This window comes from Manacus vitellinus, unplaced genomic scaffold (assembly GCF_001715985.3).
Source record: "Manacus vitellinus isolate BGI_N305 unplaced genomic scaffold, ASM171598v3 scaffold_12_pilon, whole genome shotgun sequence".
In the NCBI taxonomy this organism is placed as follows: domain Eukaryota; kingdom Metazoa; phylum Chordata; class Aves; order Passeriformes; family Pipridae; genus Manacus; species Manacus vitellinus.
In genome coordinates this window covers 5,654,006-5,671,312 of record NW_021938949.1, presented here as the reverse complement: position 1 = coordinate 5,671,312, position 17,307 = coordinate 5,654,006, and the positions used below count along the sequence as shown (strand labels likewise).

At 51.4% G+C, this 17,307-nt stretch overlaps 1 protein-coding gene across 2 annotated transcripts in view; it reads right to left on the bottom strand.

Annotated features, from left to right (window-relative positions):
- The window catches only part of PEMT (phosphatidylethanolamine N-methyltransferase), a 41,405-nt gene that overhangs the window by 4,487 nt on the left and 19,611 nt on the right, over positions 1 to 17,307 (bottom strand). For both annotated transcript variants that reach the window (XM_029957926.1, XM_008928074.3), the window contains exons 3-5: positions 14,673 to 14,788; positions 6,746 to 6,891; positions 2,322 to 2,433 (exon numbers count right to left, since the gene is read on the bottom strand). In XM_029957926.1, coding sequence (XP_029813786.1) covers positions 2,322 to 2,433; positions 6,746 to 6,891; positions 14,673 to 14,788 — 374 coding nt within the window. The remainder of the gene's footprint in view (positions 1 to 2,321; positions 2,434 to 6,745; positions 6,892 to 14,672; positions 14,789 to 17,307) is intronic.

The window sequence follows — 17,307 nt, the reverse complement described above, 5'->3', positions numbered from 1 at the left end:
CCAGCCTTGCTGCAGCTCCCCATGGCAAGTGGGTTGTTGCCCCACCTGATGCTTTTAAGGCTGGAATGAAGTCAGAGGGCAGGCTGGTTTATGTGATGGGTTTATATGACCTTATGGATGAAAATAATCAATCCTTTGGGCTCTGACACCATGATGTGGAGTGTGATACATCACCAAGGGAGAACAAACATGCTCTGCGTTTTAGGTCTGACCAGAACCAGATGGCAAACACATTCCTCCCACTACCACACAGCTGAGACTTCAGCTCTGGCTTCCAAGGGCAGACACCAACAACTTCTGCAAGCCCTGGGACCTAAGGAGAGAGCTGTGACTCCCCAAAAAAACCTCAGCAACTGGAGGGTGTCCAGAGAAGGAAAACGGAGCTGGGGAAGGGTCTGGAGCACCAGGAGCAGCTGAGGGAGCTGGGGGGGCTCAGCCTGGAGAAAAGGAGGCTCAGGGGGGACCTTCTTGCTCTCTGCAACTCCCTGGCAGGAGGGGGGAGCCAGGTGGGGGTTGGTCTTTGCTCCCACGGAAGAAGTGACAAGGGGAAATGGCCTCGAGTTGTACCAGGGGAGGTTTAGATTGGATGTTAGGAAAAATTTCTTCCCCAAAAGGGCTGGCTAGCCCTGGCACAGGCTGTCCAGGGCAGTGATGGAGTTATCATCCCTGAAGGGATTTAAAAGCTGTGTAGATGTGGCACTTGGGGACATGGTTTAGTGGTGAACATGCCAGTGCTGGCTTAATGGTTGGACTCAGTGATCTTAGAATGCTTTTCCAACCTAAATGATTCCATGATTCTGTGAACTGAGATCACAGGGAAGAGAAACAGCCAAAACCACCGTGAGAAGGGTTGTGCTGAGCTTCCCCCGGGCAGGCAGGCGGTGTCTTGGTGCCACTTTGCACAGCTCCAGCAATTTGTTAACAGCAATTATTTGTCATGCCTCACTGGCCTTAATGGTGGCAGCCTTTAACGAGAAAAAGAAGGCAATCACTGCTGTCTCGAGCTGCTTAGAGCTGCTTTTACACAGAATTGTGCTGGAAGACCAAACAATGTGCACCTGGTGAGAGGGGTGAGAAGGGATTCTGCGACAGAAACAGCTCAGGAGGGTTCTGTGGATTCTGCAAAGGTTCTAGGAAGTAGCTGACGGTTGCTGATCTTAAAACAAATAAAACTCTCCTTGTAATTCCTCCTGGTCTAATTCCTCCTTCTGCTTTGCTGTGGGGGTCATGGTGTGGTATGGGGTGGGTCATCCTGCCCCAGGTCTGTCCCACTCTCCCCAGCAATATCCATGCCTCCATTGTGCTGCTGCCAGCCCTGTGGCCAACTGTCCTGCCCAGGGCTGTCAGCAGTGAGCTCGCTCTGGCCCTTGTGCACCATTTCCCAGGATTTAGACCCCATCCAGTGCCGTGGCTCTGCCAGGAAGGGAAACAGCCTCATGCAACCAGCCCTGATGGCACTGGGGGTGATTTCAAGTGCAGAACGAACTGCAACAAGCTCAGTGGAGACAGGAGAAAAACCATCAGCTTTACTTATTACCAAGGGCTGCACACATGGCTGAAAAAATGACTAGAGAGTGGCAAAGCACATTTTTTCCACCCAAGTAGAAGAGAGGTGGTCACAGTCAGGAGCACCAGTGCAAAATATCTAGTGATAACAGCCCACAACACTCCACAGGCTCCTGAAGTAACACAGCCGGGTGTTTTTCTCCTGGGCAAATAAATAAAATGTGATATTAAATGAAAACCACATCAAACTTGTTACACTGAATAGAGTATATTGCTCATTTGTTGCTAAATTACAGCCTATTCATTTCCTCCTAAGCAGGCTATTAAGCTGTGTTGTATCACATGAGAAGTGTTTCGGAAGTGTTATCACCGTGCAGTGGGGGAAAAGGGTGGCTTGGCTTGTTTTGCTTTTTTCAGAGTAATTACAGGGTCACACTGCTCCCCATATCAATGCCCTGCCCCTGCCGAGTGACACCCTGCACGAATTTGGCCCTGACTGTTGATTTTTCCACGTGCAGAGCCTGCCAAGGAACTCGTTCAGCTGCAGAGCATTTGCTGATGCCTCCTCTCCCCAGCACTTGCCCGCTATTTGTTTTTCTACAACTAAAGCTGCAAGTCTTTTATGACAGCACAAGATTTTCCACGCACAAAAATAGCCAGGAGGCCAGAAGTCAGGGCATGTTGCACTTTAATTGCTGACTGCCATCATCAAGTGCCCCTTTGGCTCCCGGTGCAGCCTGGCACCTCATGCCCTGCCAAACACAGACCCCACACTCACCCTACAACAGGAGGTGTTTGTAGGGGCATGTACTCACATGAGGGACCAGCCCAGGTAGATGGCTGTGCTGCCCCAGTACATGGGGTTATCCAGGACGTTGAAGGGGAAGCTGGTCACTTTTGCCTCCATCAGGATGCCAAAGTAATCACCTAAGAGCAAACAGAGAGTTTTTTGGTTGGTCTCCATGAAACTGGGAGTCACGGCGGGTTTTTGGAACACTGGTACCCTCCCTGTGCCACGGGGCATCCCTGCCAGGGATGCAGAGCAAAGGGGTTTCACTGCTGACTTCCAGGCTGAGAAAACAGCAACAAATAAGTCGCCTGTTTACTCTGTGCCTATCAGCTTTTCCGGGAATGGCTCTTTGCCTGTGAGGAAGGTTCCTGCATTGCAGTGAGGTTATGGCAGCCACATCCCTCATCAGGAGGCAGCTCTGGAGGTCCCAAATGGTTAATTCTGGTTTTCTCATTTGAAAACTGCCCGTTGGATGCCACTCGACGAGGAAGTAAGTGCATAGGATCAAATCCATTTAATGGGAAAATAAGCCCAGCGCCCTGTAATGGTGTTTGGAGATGTTATAATCACGACAACCACCACCAAATGCCCTCATCCAGTGCCACCCTCATCTCGCAGTTCAGAGAATTTCTCAGAATTTCAGAAAATAGCACCTCTGCCTACAAAACACTCAATTATCGGCACGATGATGATGATGATAATAGGTGATTGTCATCTGTAATGAGGAAAGCTTTCAGAACTGTCAGAATCCAACCAGTTTCCCATCTACCTCAGAGCGATCCTTCCACCCTCCCGAAAGGAGCTTGGAAAAGGAATGACAGCAAGGAGATGTGCAGCTCGTGAGCAGCATTTCGGGTGGTGTGGGGGGTAAAGGGCCAGGATGCAGATCTTTGGTTGTGTTGGTCTTACAAGTGAGACCACAAAGCACCACATCTACAAGTGCTTTAAATCCCTCCTAGGATGATTCCACCACTGCCCTTGGGCAGCCTGTGCCAGGGCTGGGCAGCCCTTTCGGTCCCTGTTCCATGTCCACTGTAACAACTCCCATGTTCCTCGTCCCCTGTACAAGACAAGCATTGATCCGTGAGGAGCAGTGCCGGTCCATCAGCCCAGGGCACTGCCACCACTGTGTTCCCAGCTTTGCTGCCAGCCTGTTCCCTGACCTTGGGCAAGTCTCCTCCGTCCCTCCCGGTGCTATTGTGCACCGATCATAATATCAGTGCTTTCTTAGAGCACAGAGGGTGGTGAGGATTAATGTATGGTGAGAAAGTGCTCGCAAATCTAGATGAAAGGCATTACAGGAGAGCAAACTATTCAAGGTTATTATTATTACCTGGATCGCAGTGTAATTTCTTTGACCTCACATGGTGCTAAAACATTTATTTCTAAGGATAAACAGCCCCTGCCCAATTACACAATGCTTTTGGGCTTTAACTACAGGCCACTAAGTGAGATAATTGCCTTGTATTCATACTATATGTTCTCACAGTTACTTGGCAATACATCTCTGAGATTGTTCTGGTAGAAAGAACACATCACCCCCTGCCACAGCCCATTTCTGTGGTTTTTTATGTGTCAAAATGCTTCATTATCCTCTGCCCGCCCTTGCCTTTGGGCTGAACACCTCGCTCCCCAAATGGCACAGGCACTGGGGAGGTTCACACAAAGCCCTGGGTCCAGGGGACTGCAGGGGCTTCTCTGTGCCCGGCACTGGTGGGGCTGTGGGACCTTCCTGGCAGGCTCCCCACAAGCAGGAGCACACTGGCAGTTTTTCCAATATAATCTCTGCCTCTAAACCTGCACAGTTCAATGAGCATGACCACCAGAGAGGTGGTTTATATGTTTTTATGTTCACAGGAAAGGACTGTGTGTTGTTTTGCGCAGCATCAGCCTCGGCATCTCCTGAGCCTCCATTAAGCCCCAAAATCAGGAATCAGCTTCTTGTAAAGCTGAGGGACCTTGGCAGTTAATTGGAGGGTTTTTTTCTGCTGGACATCTGTATAACCACCTCACTGCACTTGGGATCACAGCAGCAAAAAGCCATTTGGTGCATTCTACAAGGTGCCCCACGGTCCCTAGAGCCTGACCTAGGCTGAAAACCCACCTCCACTTCACTCTGGAGATCCATCAGCTTCTCCAAGCCCAGTAACAGACTTTGGTCAAGTCAGATTGACTTGAACTCTTGGTCAGTGCTGGAAGGAATAGAACTGGGGTACAAAACAGATGGGCTCAGGCAGGCAGAGCCGACTCTCTGTGCCCTTGGCCTCAGGATTTCCAAGTCCTTGTCATTGTTTTTTTTGGGAAACGGGGCAAACAGCGAGGTGGAGGGTGCTGAAGTGATGCCCAAACCCCAGCATGGGCATGGCACAGACACAGGGCACCAGGAGATGGATCTGCCAGGTAGACCTGCATCCAGCTGTTGCGAACAGAGGCTGAGGCTGGTGCTGCTGTTTGGGAGATGGGGTGGCACAGCAAGGCTTGCTGGAGAAGGGTGACTCACACGGCTCCCACTGCACCGTTTAGCGCACACTTCAGAGACAAAGTGTTCTGCAGCTGCTCCAAAGCTCAAATGTGCTGTAAAGAGGGAATCTAACAGGCAGCCCTGATGTGGTCCCTGTGCCCTCCCTGGTTCAGCCCTCACTGCTGTAGGAAAAGTGAAAAAGTAAGGGTCAAATCCTGTTCTGGTAATTTTTGAAGTGTTTGTGTGTCAGAGGTTCTCTCAAAACTTCTCTTGAGCTCAGCTATCAATAGTGAGAAGCAGCTGGATGCCCCTTCTTGCCAAAGCAGTGCAGCCCTTTGCTACCTGCAGTCCTTGCTCCTCCCGCAGCACCAGCGCAGCACTAAAATCCTGCATGCAGGAGGATGTTGGAAATACAGTCCCAAGTGAGTCCTGAGCAAGAGAATATCCCATGTGAGATCCTCAGAGACCTGCAAACCCCTTGTCTTCCCCATGGCTGGTTAAGAAACCACGCTGAGGGGCATTCTCCATTAAGAGTTTGCTGACTTGGACTCATAGACTCAACAAGGAAGCTGTTACTGGTCCAAGGACGGATGTTCCGTGGGGCTCCAGCTGGGCCATGCCTCATGCAGAGGTCCCAAAACAGCCTGGCTGCACTAGCATGTGGTCTTGTGAAGTCCCCACCCCGACTCAGCTCTGCCCTGTTACCTGCCATGCACTGCTGGTAGAGGGAGCTGGTCCCTGCTGCCTCATGTGAGGCTTGGAGCTGGGCAGTCTCAGCCCGGGACACTCCAGGGAGAGCCTTCCCGGCAGAGTGGATGGAGCAGAAATGCCCCATATGGACAACTAACACCCATCCCTTCCCTGCCCTGGGGGACACAGAGGCAGGGGACAGGGCCCCTCTCACGGCTTACGCCGAGCCTGACTCACTTGTTTGCTTTCTCCCAGCAGTTCAAGTCCACTGGATCCTCCTGGTCGGATGAATCAGGCTTTACGTAAACAACTGCAGACCTGGCTGAACTTCAGGAGCATTCAAGCAGCTCTTGCTGGCGGGTGCTCCTGTGCCCAGCCTCTCTGGACGTGTCTCCACAGGCACAGCATCACTCCAGGAGGCTGCAGGTGATTTTGGAGGATGCTGGTGCCCGGTAGCTGAGGGACAGGGGTGTGATACAGGGCTGCACATGAAGGGTGAGGGGATGCATTCAGGAGTGCTGAGCTCTATTTCTGGCAGCAGGATTTTGGCCAACTCAACACATTTCTTTGCAACTCCACTTGAAACCAGGAAGGCTTATTACGTCCCTCTCTTCTTCCTAGCGACGCCACAGGAGCTAATTGAATTTGGTTTGTAAAGCACTTGCAAAAGCACAGCCTAAATGCGGTGTCAGAGCTGGGGCTGTGATTATTTCAGCCAGCGGGAGCTGCCCCTTTCCTTGGATATTTATTGTTCCTGTCTCTACTTTATTTCTATGAATTCCACACATACTGGCATGTTTTTAAAGCCAACAACGCTAACAGAATTACTCTCTAAATGTGAAAGCAGGCGCAGTGGAAAATGCCTTCTGCCATAAAGTGGCAGATAAAAGGATCTGTCAACGAACATTCAGGTTTATTGCAGAGGGAAGAGCAAATCAGATCCTGCCTTGGCACGTGTGACAAGCAGGTGGGTGCTCAGAGCAAGGCTGCTGGACAGTTCACACCCACTGTGCTGGTGCTGCTCATGGGGTCTTGCCCTTGCACCTTTTCTGGAGGGTGTTTGGACTGGCAGACGATCAGCTGTGCTCCAAACTTTCAAGCTTAACACTGAAGGTGATGGGACTTGCTGTGTAAAACCACTGCACCGTGTGAGATAACAACATGGTTAGATCATGCTTTGCATCATAAAGCCCTGAAGGCAAGGACAAGGGAATTCCTACAGGACTCTGCCCTAGCAAGAGATCCCTGCAAGGATTAAATGCACTTTCTGGCTAAGCTGTTGGATTTTTAGTGCTTACCTAGGAATGTCCCAGTGAATCCCAGTGCTAAGAAGCTGGAGATGACAAACAAGGTCCCCACAGCTGAGATGGCCACGCCTGAGTAATAGGTCCAGTGGCAGTCCCAGCCTTCCAGCTTTGGCTGGCTCTTCATGGCTTCTGTAAAGCTGTTGGAGAGACAACAAGGGCCATTAAAAACAGCAACTCATTACCAACATGACCCACCTCTCCCTGAGAGATGGAGCTTTGGGAGAGAATGCTGCTGAGGAGGTCCCTTCTCTGGATCCCTTTTCCCACCTGGACCTACTCAGCCTTCCAACAGCAGAAGCAAGAAGCCAAAGCCTATGAGCAGCCAGGGTTTGACCTGGGGCAGCTATTTCTACTCACAACCCTTGCTCACTCCTGGAAATACCAACCCCCCTGACTTGTGACATCAACACCTTTGTCTCGTTCACCAAATCCCAGCTTTCATCGTGACTGGGAGCTCTGGGACAGACGCCTTTGCGAATGCCAGAGGCTGCGATGGCTCGGCACAGGACTCGAAGGGTTGGGAACGATCGGCTGGATTATCTCGTGCTCCCACCCCCGTTCCCCTCCATCAAAATATTTTGCAGTGTTCATGTGTTAGCCACGTGCCCAGGAGTGATTCACGGCTGCAGCCTGACAGTCAGGGGGAGGATTGGAACGGCGAAAGGAAAATACGAGAGACAAGGCGTTTTCAAGTGCGAACACGGCTCCTCCGTTCCAGGCTGGCTCAGGCATTTCGGGTCTGACCTTCCAAACACTCCTTTGTGATTGGAATAACGGTGACCCCTCCCTTCAGCCCCTTGAACTCTGCCCAGAGCCGGGCTTGGCAGGCTCAGCATCGCACATGGCTCCGACACAAACGCACGGTGACAAAGGAGACAATGCTGTGATTAAAAAAACACCATTAATAACAGCGAGGGGAGATAACAGACCCGCAGAGCTCTACACGGTGTTTCTCCACATGTTGTTGACACATGAGGTAGGAAACTTTGAGCCTTTTTTTAATGAGCACCCTGGAGGCTGAAATTCAAGCGGAATAACAGCTATCCCATGCCTCTGGCCACTGCTGCCTGTGAGTGGCGGGCCAGTAGTGCTGCTCCTGCCTGCGGTCCCGGGCTCCTCGGCTGGAAAGTGCTTCCATTGTGCTATCTGCAGGGCTTGGGATAGTTTTTTTTCCCTGATGTCCCTCTTCTCTAAGCACTGCAAATCCCTGGATTTTTTTCTCTGTTGCCCAAATAAAAACTGAGAGAGACAGCCAGTCCTGCCTTCATGGCTGATGGAAAGGCAGCTGGAAATCTTTTGAAGGCTCAAATGATGGTAAGTTCAAAGCACCAAGAAAGTCCAGGATAATATTTAAACTCTGTGGTTTAGGGACCTGATGATATTTTTTGTTCTCTTTGGGGCTTGTTCCTACCAGACTTTCCATTGTTGAGAGGTTTTTAGGACTCCAGAGCAAGACATTTAATCTTTGGTTTGGACCGAAGCAAGGAAACAAAACACGGAATAAATGTAACATGCCTGGGAGTGAGCAAGAACACATCTTGGTGATTTACACTCTGGAAATTACAGAGAAATTCCCTTTTCCACGGAGCCAAGCACAGGCAGAGGATGACAACGTGGCCCCAGGTGATGTAATGGTGTCCCCAGGCTGGCCCTCCTCCAGCACCCAGCACAGCTCCTTGCAATCACCAGGTTCACACTGGCTTAGTTTAAAATCATTTTTGATGGGAAGACACAAATCTGGCTGCACTGTGAAGCAACAGCAGCTGCACACCCCTTTGCATCATTTCCCCAGTGTTTATTTTTAAATGACACAAGTCTCCTCTAAGAAGAAGCCAAAAAAATCCATGTCCCTGATACCAGCACTGCCTGGGTTTGGGAGGAAAGCAATCCCCCTGCAGGGATGTGTCTGTCTGCCCGAGGAATCCTGGCCTGCCTGTGCACTCACAGCACACTGTGACATCCCTGGGGATGCTCTGGAGCTCTTTGGTCACACAGAGGAGGATGCTAATGCCTTTCACAGCAGTGGGGTTTGGCTCCACATCCGGCCAGGACCTCTCCAGAGGGCAGCAGCACTGGGAAGTATCTCAGAGCAATCAAAAGTCACTGCTGCTGATCCCTGGGGAGGCAGGTGCTGAGCTGGAATCTGCCTGGATCCCAGGCCCTGGTGAAGAGATGCCAGAGTACAGAGAGACACAGTGAGAACACAGCCCTTGGAGGCTTCTTGCTCTGGATAATCTGGACTCACACTGTCTCACATCCTTGAGGCTCCTCTACCTGATGCTGGTGACTCAACTCTGTCTTGGAACACGGAACAAAAGTGGCTTCAAGAGCACGAACTGGTTGATTGAGAATCAGCACTGGAAGTTTTGTAACCAGCACATGGTATGGTTTGTTTTGGCAAAGCTGTCTCCCCTGCTCCAGATGATCACATCCTTCCTTTCCATGGTCGGATAGGCCTGCATTAGTTATTCTCATCAGCATGTCTCACTCGGTTCCCTGCTGTTTGGCTTACAGTTAGAGAAGGAGGTGTTTGCACGGAGATAATGGACTGCCTTTCCCTCTAGGAATGGTTTATATCTTCCTAAACACACTCTCTATTTGCATTAAACATGATGCGCTCAGGAGTTTTCAGAATTGGTAAATAAACCTTTTAAGCATTCAGGGTGCTGGGCCATGACAAGCAGCACAGAGTTGTCAATTATTCCAGCATCTACAACTGCTCCTTGATGGTGAGGGAGCCTCCCTGGCTATGTTACTCCCTCCCTGGTAGGGACAGACAAGGTTTGGGGCATTTCCCTTGTTAGAGCACCAGTTGTGCTGCCAGACCCTTCCTTCATGTGCCTCTAAGTCACGTTTGTTACAGCATTTATTTCTGGCTGCACAACAAGGCAGTGGCGCAGCTCAGCACCCAAGAGGACATCAATTAAATCCATGCTTTGTCCCAGTACCTGGAATTGCTTTATGTGCAGAGCAGAGCGATTGCCATGGTGAGGAGCATCCATCCCTGGTACCAGAGCAGGGGAGGGGCAGGGGGGGCTGCGACCTACTTTGATCACAGACCTGGCTGCTGTCGTGAGGATGGCTGCCACCAGGGAAGGGCCTGGAATGTGCCCTCAGCTTTGGAAGAGAGAAACTGGGGAAATGGGGCATCCCCTGACATCTTCCCACGCTTGCCGGTGTGAAGCATGACACCAGAGCCACACACTCTCCACCAGCTGGGAGAAGCTCAAATCCATCAACTCTGCTCTGGCCAAACTGGCAGATATGGCCAATTCCTGGCAGGATGGGAGCAGCCAGGGAAGCGGGCATTGTTCTGCCCACACTTCCCCAAACAGGCACTTGCTCAGCCACAACCACTACATTGCTGCTCCATGGGAATCATAGACTGGTTTGGGTTGGAAGGGACCTTAAAGATCATCCAATTCCACCCCCCTGCCATGGGCAGGGACACCTTCCACTAGACCAGATTGCTCCAAGCCCTGTCCAACCTGGTCTTGGACACTTTCAGGGATGGGGCAGCCACAGTGGCTCTGGGCAACCTGTGTTTCCCCATAAAACACTTCCTCATAAAAGATTTCTTCCTTATATCTAGTCTGAATCTCTTGTCTTCCCGTTTACCACATAATAAACCCCATGAACTGGAAAACCACTCAAAATGGTTCTGAAATGTGGGGATGGGCAAGTTATGCTGGTGGGATCCCAGGAAGACAGTGGGGAGCAAAGGAAATCGGCAGCAGATCCTCTGGCTGGGACACTGACAGGACCTGCAGCCAGGTTTGTATACACAGGCACTGATTTATTCAACCAGAAAACTTAACAAACCAAGCCCAAAACACATCCCCAAAGGCCACATGAAGAAGAAAGCCTGGAAATATTGTACTAAGAGAGAAGCTGGGCTTTTTAGGTCTTGCTGGGGGCCTCTCTCGGTGGCCCCCAGCAAATGTATTTTGTCATCCCTCTCCAGCAAAGGAGGACAAAGACTTCATCCAGCAAACTGGGTCGCTGCGGGGAGCAGCCCAGCAGTGCTTCCTTGCATGATCCCAAAAATCAGCCTGGAAACTGGGGCTAGCAAGAGCAATTGGGGCAGAATTGGGCCAGGGGCCAGCAGGCAGCAAGGAAGCAGCGGTGGTGCAGGCGACCAGGATTTCAGTGACAACAGCCACCACTGCAAGGTGCCACAGTCACCGTGCGGGATTTCGGTTCATCCCCACACCTGAGGTTTTGTTCCTCTCAGCTAAAGGAGGCAACGGGGATAAAAACCACCCGGTAGTGCCCAGCAGCACAGGCTGCAACAAAAGATCTTGTTCATTTGAAAACAGCAACCTCGACAACACTGAAATCGTCCTGCCGATACCACCGGCAATTGTCAGCCCAGCCATCATCTTCACAGCTTCTTTTGCCAATAATGACTTTGCTTTTCTGACAGCACTGGTGTGCGTGTGTTATTTCGGTCAGTCGGGGGCTGTGGCAGCTTCTCCCCCACCTCACATCTCGGCTGCCTGGTTTCCTCATGCGGATGCCGTGGGCAGGAGGTGCCGTCGGCCGCCCGGGGCTTTTCCCGAACAGCCATCAGAGATTGCCAGCAGCGTGGCTCGGAGGGGCATCAGCTCCAGCAGGTGAAGCTCGATTCCCATCATCAAATTTGGTCATTTCTGCACACAGGGCCACGTGGTTCTGGGATTGATGCCGTTTACGGCACGCTCATTCATGAGAGGCACTACCTGGCAATGACAAACAGCCCCTCTCCTGGACAAAACCCCATCCCAAGGTGGATTTATTTTCCTGGAAGTGTCACCTTCAAGTGAGAAATCCACACAGGAGGCAATATGTACAGGACTTCATGCCAACAAGCAGTGTGGTACCACTGAACGTGTTGCCAGTGGCACTGCCTCTTTGGGATTTATTCCCACTGAGACATCACAGCCCTGGGTACCCCAACCCCCTGCAACCCCCTGTCAGGGTGTGCACGTGGGTGTTGCCTTTAAGTTCAAGGAAACGTCCCGAGACCCGAAGCTCAGAAGTTCCCATGTACCTGCCCTGAGGTGGGCAGTGTGCCAATGTGTGCCAAAAGCAGCACTGAAGGGCTCAGAGGCAGCACCAGCAACTAATTATAGAGCTGATGCAGGGAAAGATATCAACAGGGTGGTGAGGGAAGAGAGACTGAGACTGGATGCAAGTCTGGAGGACAGAGAAGGTTGTCACGTCCCATGTCACACAGATAACAGTCACAAACCGCCGGGCCAGCGCACGTCGTGCAGATGGTTCAGAAGTTCAGGAATTGTTTTCACAGATAAGAGCCTCAGTGATGGAAGTTCCCTGCTTCTTGCAGAAAGAAAAGGCTGTCATGAAAATAATCATCGCACCAACGCAATTAGGGATGCTTGTCTTGTGCACTTGACTAGGCAGGTCCCACCTGGTCACAGGTCACTCCAAATTGCAAGCCAAGATTGCAAGCTGATAATGAAGCTCAGAGCTGGGAAGCACCTAATTGCTTAACTGAGCACAAAGATACCCCTCTTCTTACATGCAAGGCATCCCTTTGGAGCCAAATTGGCATGAGAGCATCATGTCCAGCTGTGGACAGGACCATGGCACAGACCCCGCGTGGGGTGGGCGGTGAAGCAGCCACACAGCCCAGCTCCCGGGTGCTGTCAGTCGAAATTCCAACCCACTCCCTAAGTTTCTGTCTGCTCTGCCCTCCCCTCCTCCGCCCCCAGCCTGGAGCCTTTCAAAAATTCAGTTGCGAAAAGGAAGCAGGTTTTTAAAACCAAAAGAGACATCCCCTGGGCTCCTCATCACTCCCTGGCAGCCCCCACCCACGTAACAAGTCCCCAGAGGAGGCAGAGAGGAGTTTTAAAGGCTGGATTACAGCACTGGGGGTGGAGGGACCCCCGAGGCTGCCTTTTTGCTCTCTATCAGCAGCCTGCATGCTCTGCACGAGCAATCCCGACCATTATGTGAAGCACAGCTTCCATGGGGCTGAGGAGCAGCAAACCTGCTCCCACCAGCACGCCCAGTACAAGTGACTCAGAGAATAAAATGAAGGGAAAAACAAAACAGCAAGAGCGGGTGAGACGTGTCCCTTGCAGTGTCCCTGGGCACTGAGATGACGGTGCCCGTGTGGTGCAAAACCCCTCTGGTCAGCTGAACCCCACTTTGCACCTGGCTGGTATCTTCATGCAAGTGCCTTAAGGGACAGGATGAATCCTTCCCAGGAAGCAAAAGCTCTCCAGGCTTGAGAGCCTTGGAGGGCTCGCTGGGCTGGGAATGAAGGCAGCAGGTCTCCCAGGTGTGTTCTGGGATAACTCCAGAAGTTGCTGCTCTGATGATCCCCCTGAAACTGTCCCATTACTCCCACAGTTAAGAGCTTGCCTTGCTTGAACAGCCTCCAAAGCCTGCTAACTCAGGCCAACTTCAGTGCCAAGAAAAGGCGAGAGAATAACCCAAATATGTCGAAACATCTGGGCAAAATCAACTTCCCATTGCAGTGATCTGAAAGGCTTTGGCCCGTTGTGGTGGGCTGGCATCTCATCTGTGTTCTGCTAGGGGCGAGCTGCCCCATCTTTTCTCCTCCAAAACTAAGGTCCAGACGGGGCTTTTCCAGCCCCCTGAATTGATCTTGTTGTTTCTTCAGGGCCCGACTGCTGTGCTGTGCAGGCAGAGCCAAACTCAGTGAGCCTACAGGCTCATGACAGAGCAGAGCCAGTGATGCCAGCCCTGGTGGGGCTCTGAGGGCTCTACAGGGGGAATAAGAGACATAGTGCTGGGACAGATGAGGCCCTTTGGTTCTCCCAGCAGTTCCCAGTCAGTGTCTTGTCAGTGACCCAGCGAGCCTCACTGACCCAGGAGCCAGAAGGAATGGAGACTGTCCTTCCATCACCCATGTTTTTAATTAAAGGCAGGGACAAGGCTTTGCATTACTTCCCAGACAACAAATGACTATGTAATTTGTGCAAGAGACTGTTGAGACATTCCCCAGCGAAATCCAAGCCTTCTGTGTCACTGAGACATCAGCAGCACACACACATGCCCCCTGAATTGCCTGCATTCGATTACAGACCTGTTCACTGCAAGCTTTCTTACAGTTTCTGCAATCAGCAGTAGCTGGGACAAACACAGAAGGGCAAGGGCAGGTCCTGGTGTCATTTCCAGGAAGGCATAGCTCTTAAATACATGTGCAAATTCCAACCAGAGATCTCTGCGCCTGGGAAATTACCCAGAGTACTAAACAACCCATTAGCTCTGACCCTGGTATAATTGAATCTGGGAATTTAGTGAGTCTGTCTCGACTAACAGCAGTGAAGATAAAGCCTACCAGATCACAGATAAATTGCTGGCATTGAGGAAATCTTCTGCAGTAAAACCTCTCTGCTGCACTGGGAACGCTAAAGGACGTATTCCCACGGTGTACGGTGTATCAGCCATACAATACTATTAGCAAGCCCAGGTAGTGTTTAGAGATGGCAGATAAGAGTTTCAAGAGACTGTTTGCTAAGTGCACAGGTAATCCTGCTCTTCTGCACAGGAAACTGCGGCTTCTTAAAAGCAGCTTTAATTTTGTTTATGATTTTTATGAGAAAATTAAAAAATCCCGCTGTTACATATGATCCATCCCGTGCAAACAGCCCTCCTGTCAGCTGGGCTGCTCACAGGGGAGAGGAAACATCCCCAGGGAGCAGAGCAAGGAAACCTGTGACACTCAATGGCTGGTGAAACTGATGGGTTTGGCCATCCTGCCACATCCCTTGTCTTTATTACAAACCCTGGAATAAATCTGCTGCTGGCTGGAGTTATCCAACCATGGAAAAGCAATGCACTGGGGCTGGATTCGGCACTGCAGAGCGAATATCCCTCATCCCCCCCACTCTATCGGGGCATTTCTTTCCATGGATACAGGCCAGTAGGGTGAGTTCCTTACCAGTGGCTCCGCACACAGTTCAGCAGCAGGATCACGGCGCCCAGGCAGTAACAGGCAGCATGTGCAGAGCCGAGGACTCGGCTGAACACTCGTGTTTTGTGCTCCAATCTGGCCACCTGGAGAGACAACAGAAAACAAAGTGGGTGGTTGGGGATGCCTGGCACATGCTGCCCCAGGAGCCCGAATCCCACAGCCTTGGCCTCACATGTTGGGGACACTTTGTCTGTGTGGCTTTGTGCAAAAAGCAAGTGGAGGCCACTGATGGGACATGCCTTGAGCCAAGCCTGGGGATGAAAGCTCCTTCTCCTACCCATGTCAGACCCTGCTTGCATTGCATATGCCCTTGTACACTGGGTCAGCCAGCAGCATCAAGGCATGGGCTGATGGAAAAAAATAAAAAAAAACACCCTACACAATAGTTTTGGGGAATATAACGCTTGGCATTCAACAAGGCTTAGAGCATTGCTAAGAAGGAAAAAGGATCCCTGAGAGGGTGCACCACAGGGACACCCAGCTCTCATTTTCTGGGATGTATCACCTCCTATGTCCAGTCTCGGTCTCAGGGATCACACCTGACCCCGGGAAGAACCCTTCGCTGTGCACATCCAGAAAATTTGCAAGCGCTCCCTCAAGCTTGCCCAAGACAAGATCTGCCAGCCTTGCCCAGAGAACTGCTTCCATTTGTAGCAGCTGAACCAGCCTGGCCTTCATTAGCACTCAGCAATTGTAGCCATTAGGGCTCATCTGCCCTCCTCACCCATCCCAGTGCAGCAGTGACAGCCTGGGACCCACATGTACACAGGCAGCATCCCTGAGGAGGCATTAACATCCCTTACAGCACACTCTTCCCTGGCTGCAAGGTTCAACTCTGTGTTCTGCAGATGCTGATGGGGCCCTGCCCAAACCGCCCCACAGATGAGGAAGTGCCCTCTAACCCCAGGAGGCTGCTGCATGCAGGTGGTTGGAGCTGCTCCCAAAATCCACAGGACCAGATCCACCCCAGCCACCAAATCCAGGCCCTGCACTCCCAGCTGATAAAAATCCTTACAAATACTTTGCTCTCTGCCTTTCCTGTACCCCTTGGAAAGCTGTCACTATATTTATCGCCCCTCTTAGGCTCCATTTTCAGGTGCCAAGCCGGAGGTTTGGATCAGACATCAGACCCAAAATTCCAGCCAAGGAGAGCACACCTGGGCAACGAAGCAGGAAGTGGGAGTCAGCAGAACATCTCGGCACCAATTTGCTTCTCAGACACGGCTGGCACTTGATTAGTTTCAAATGCACTTCACTCCCTCGCATGGAGCCTGGGCAGCTTTTGGGGGCACCTGCAACCCAGCTCTTCATCTACTCTGAACGCATTTGGTAATTTATTGGCTCAATTTGAGCAGAAAAAGGCAGCTTTGCAGGTCTCGCTTTCTTCCCAGGCTGCTGCAGAAGCACAAAGTGCTGCTGGTGGAGGGGGACTGATGGCTTCAGGAGGGGGGAACGATGAAAACCTCTGATAAGCAGGGCACTGATTTCACATGCTGAGAGCTGATTCAATTAGTTATGCAATGATTGCTCCGAAATTACAAATCCACTCATGACAGAGAGAGCTGCTTCACTGCCTTTTTCTGGCTGGTATAAATAGTTTGTATTCTAAATTGAATTTAAAACACCGTGCGTCATGCTGCTGCTAAAATCAGAGCTGCTGTTTGAGCGCTGAGAGAGTAGGAAAAAGAAATATAAGGTGAGTTACCACCTTTGGAAAGTAAAAAGAAGTGACCATAAAGGTGACGGAGTCACAGATGGAAAAATGCAGCCACGTGCCAGTTATCTGTACCAACTTCCTAATTCCCTGGAAATTATTCTGGCAGCGTTTGCATGGATGGCAGCTCCTGGCTCACTCAAGAGAGCTTTGCTGAGCATCACAGTGGCGGCAGAGCTGGAGCTGAAGGAGAAGGCAGAGCTGCTGGGATCAGAGAGAAGAGCTTGTGTGCTGCTGGGAGCCCTCAAGGTGGTCACTGTAATTGCCCTCACCTTTGGAAAGGCACATCTGGGCAGGCAGGGCGAGGGGACGCTTTTCCGAGCCCTTCCGGCAGCAGCTGCCTGGGCTGCGATGGGATTGCTCCCAGCACAGCCCAGTCTGTGCCGCATCACACAGCTGGGACTGAGCCGCCAACTCTTATTTAGCTGTCACAGCCTTCAGATGGGACTCTGGGCTCCTTTCCGAGCCCACACAGGAGTCATCCCAAGCAAAGCTGGTGCGGAGCTGGAAGCGGCGGCACCCACTGCGCCCCGCGGCGATATTTCAGTGGCAATTAATTAGTTCCGGTTCTGGTTCTATTCCCTGAACAACTAATTAGTTCTGGCTTGGTTCTAATTTTCTAATTTTAGTCATTTCGAGCTAATATTAGCTCCCGATCGACCCACGGCTACGCAGCTGCCTTAATGGTTTTATAAAATCGTGAGCCGACATGTTATTATTTACTGCGTGACGGATGCAAAATGCTTCCAGCAGCTTCCATGGCTGTTGTGTGGGACAGAGCAGGGCTGAGACCATTCCCGCTGTGCTCTTTGCCCTCCCAGCCAAGGCTGGCACTGTGCTGCCCATGGGTAAGCACAGCACTGGGGAGAAAAGTCCCACACCGTAGCT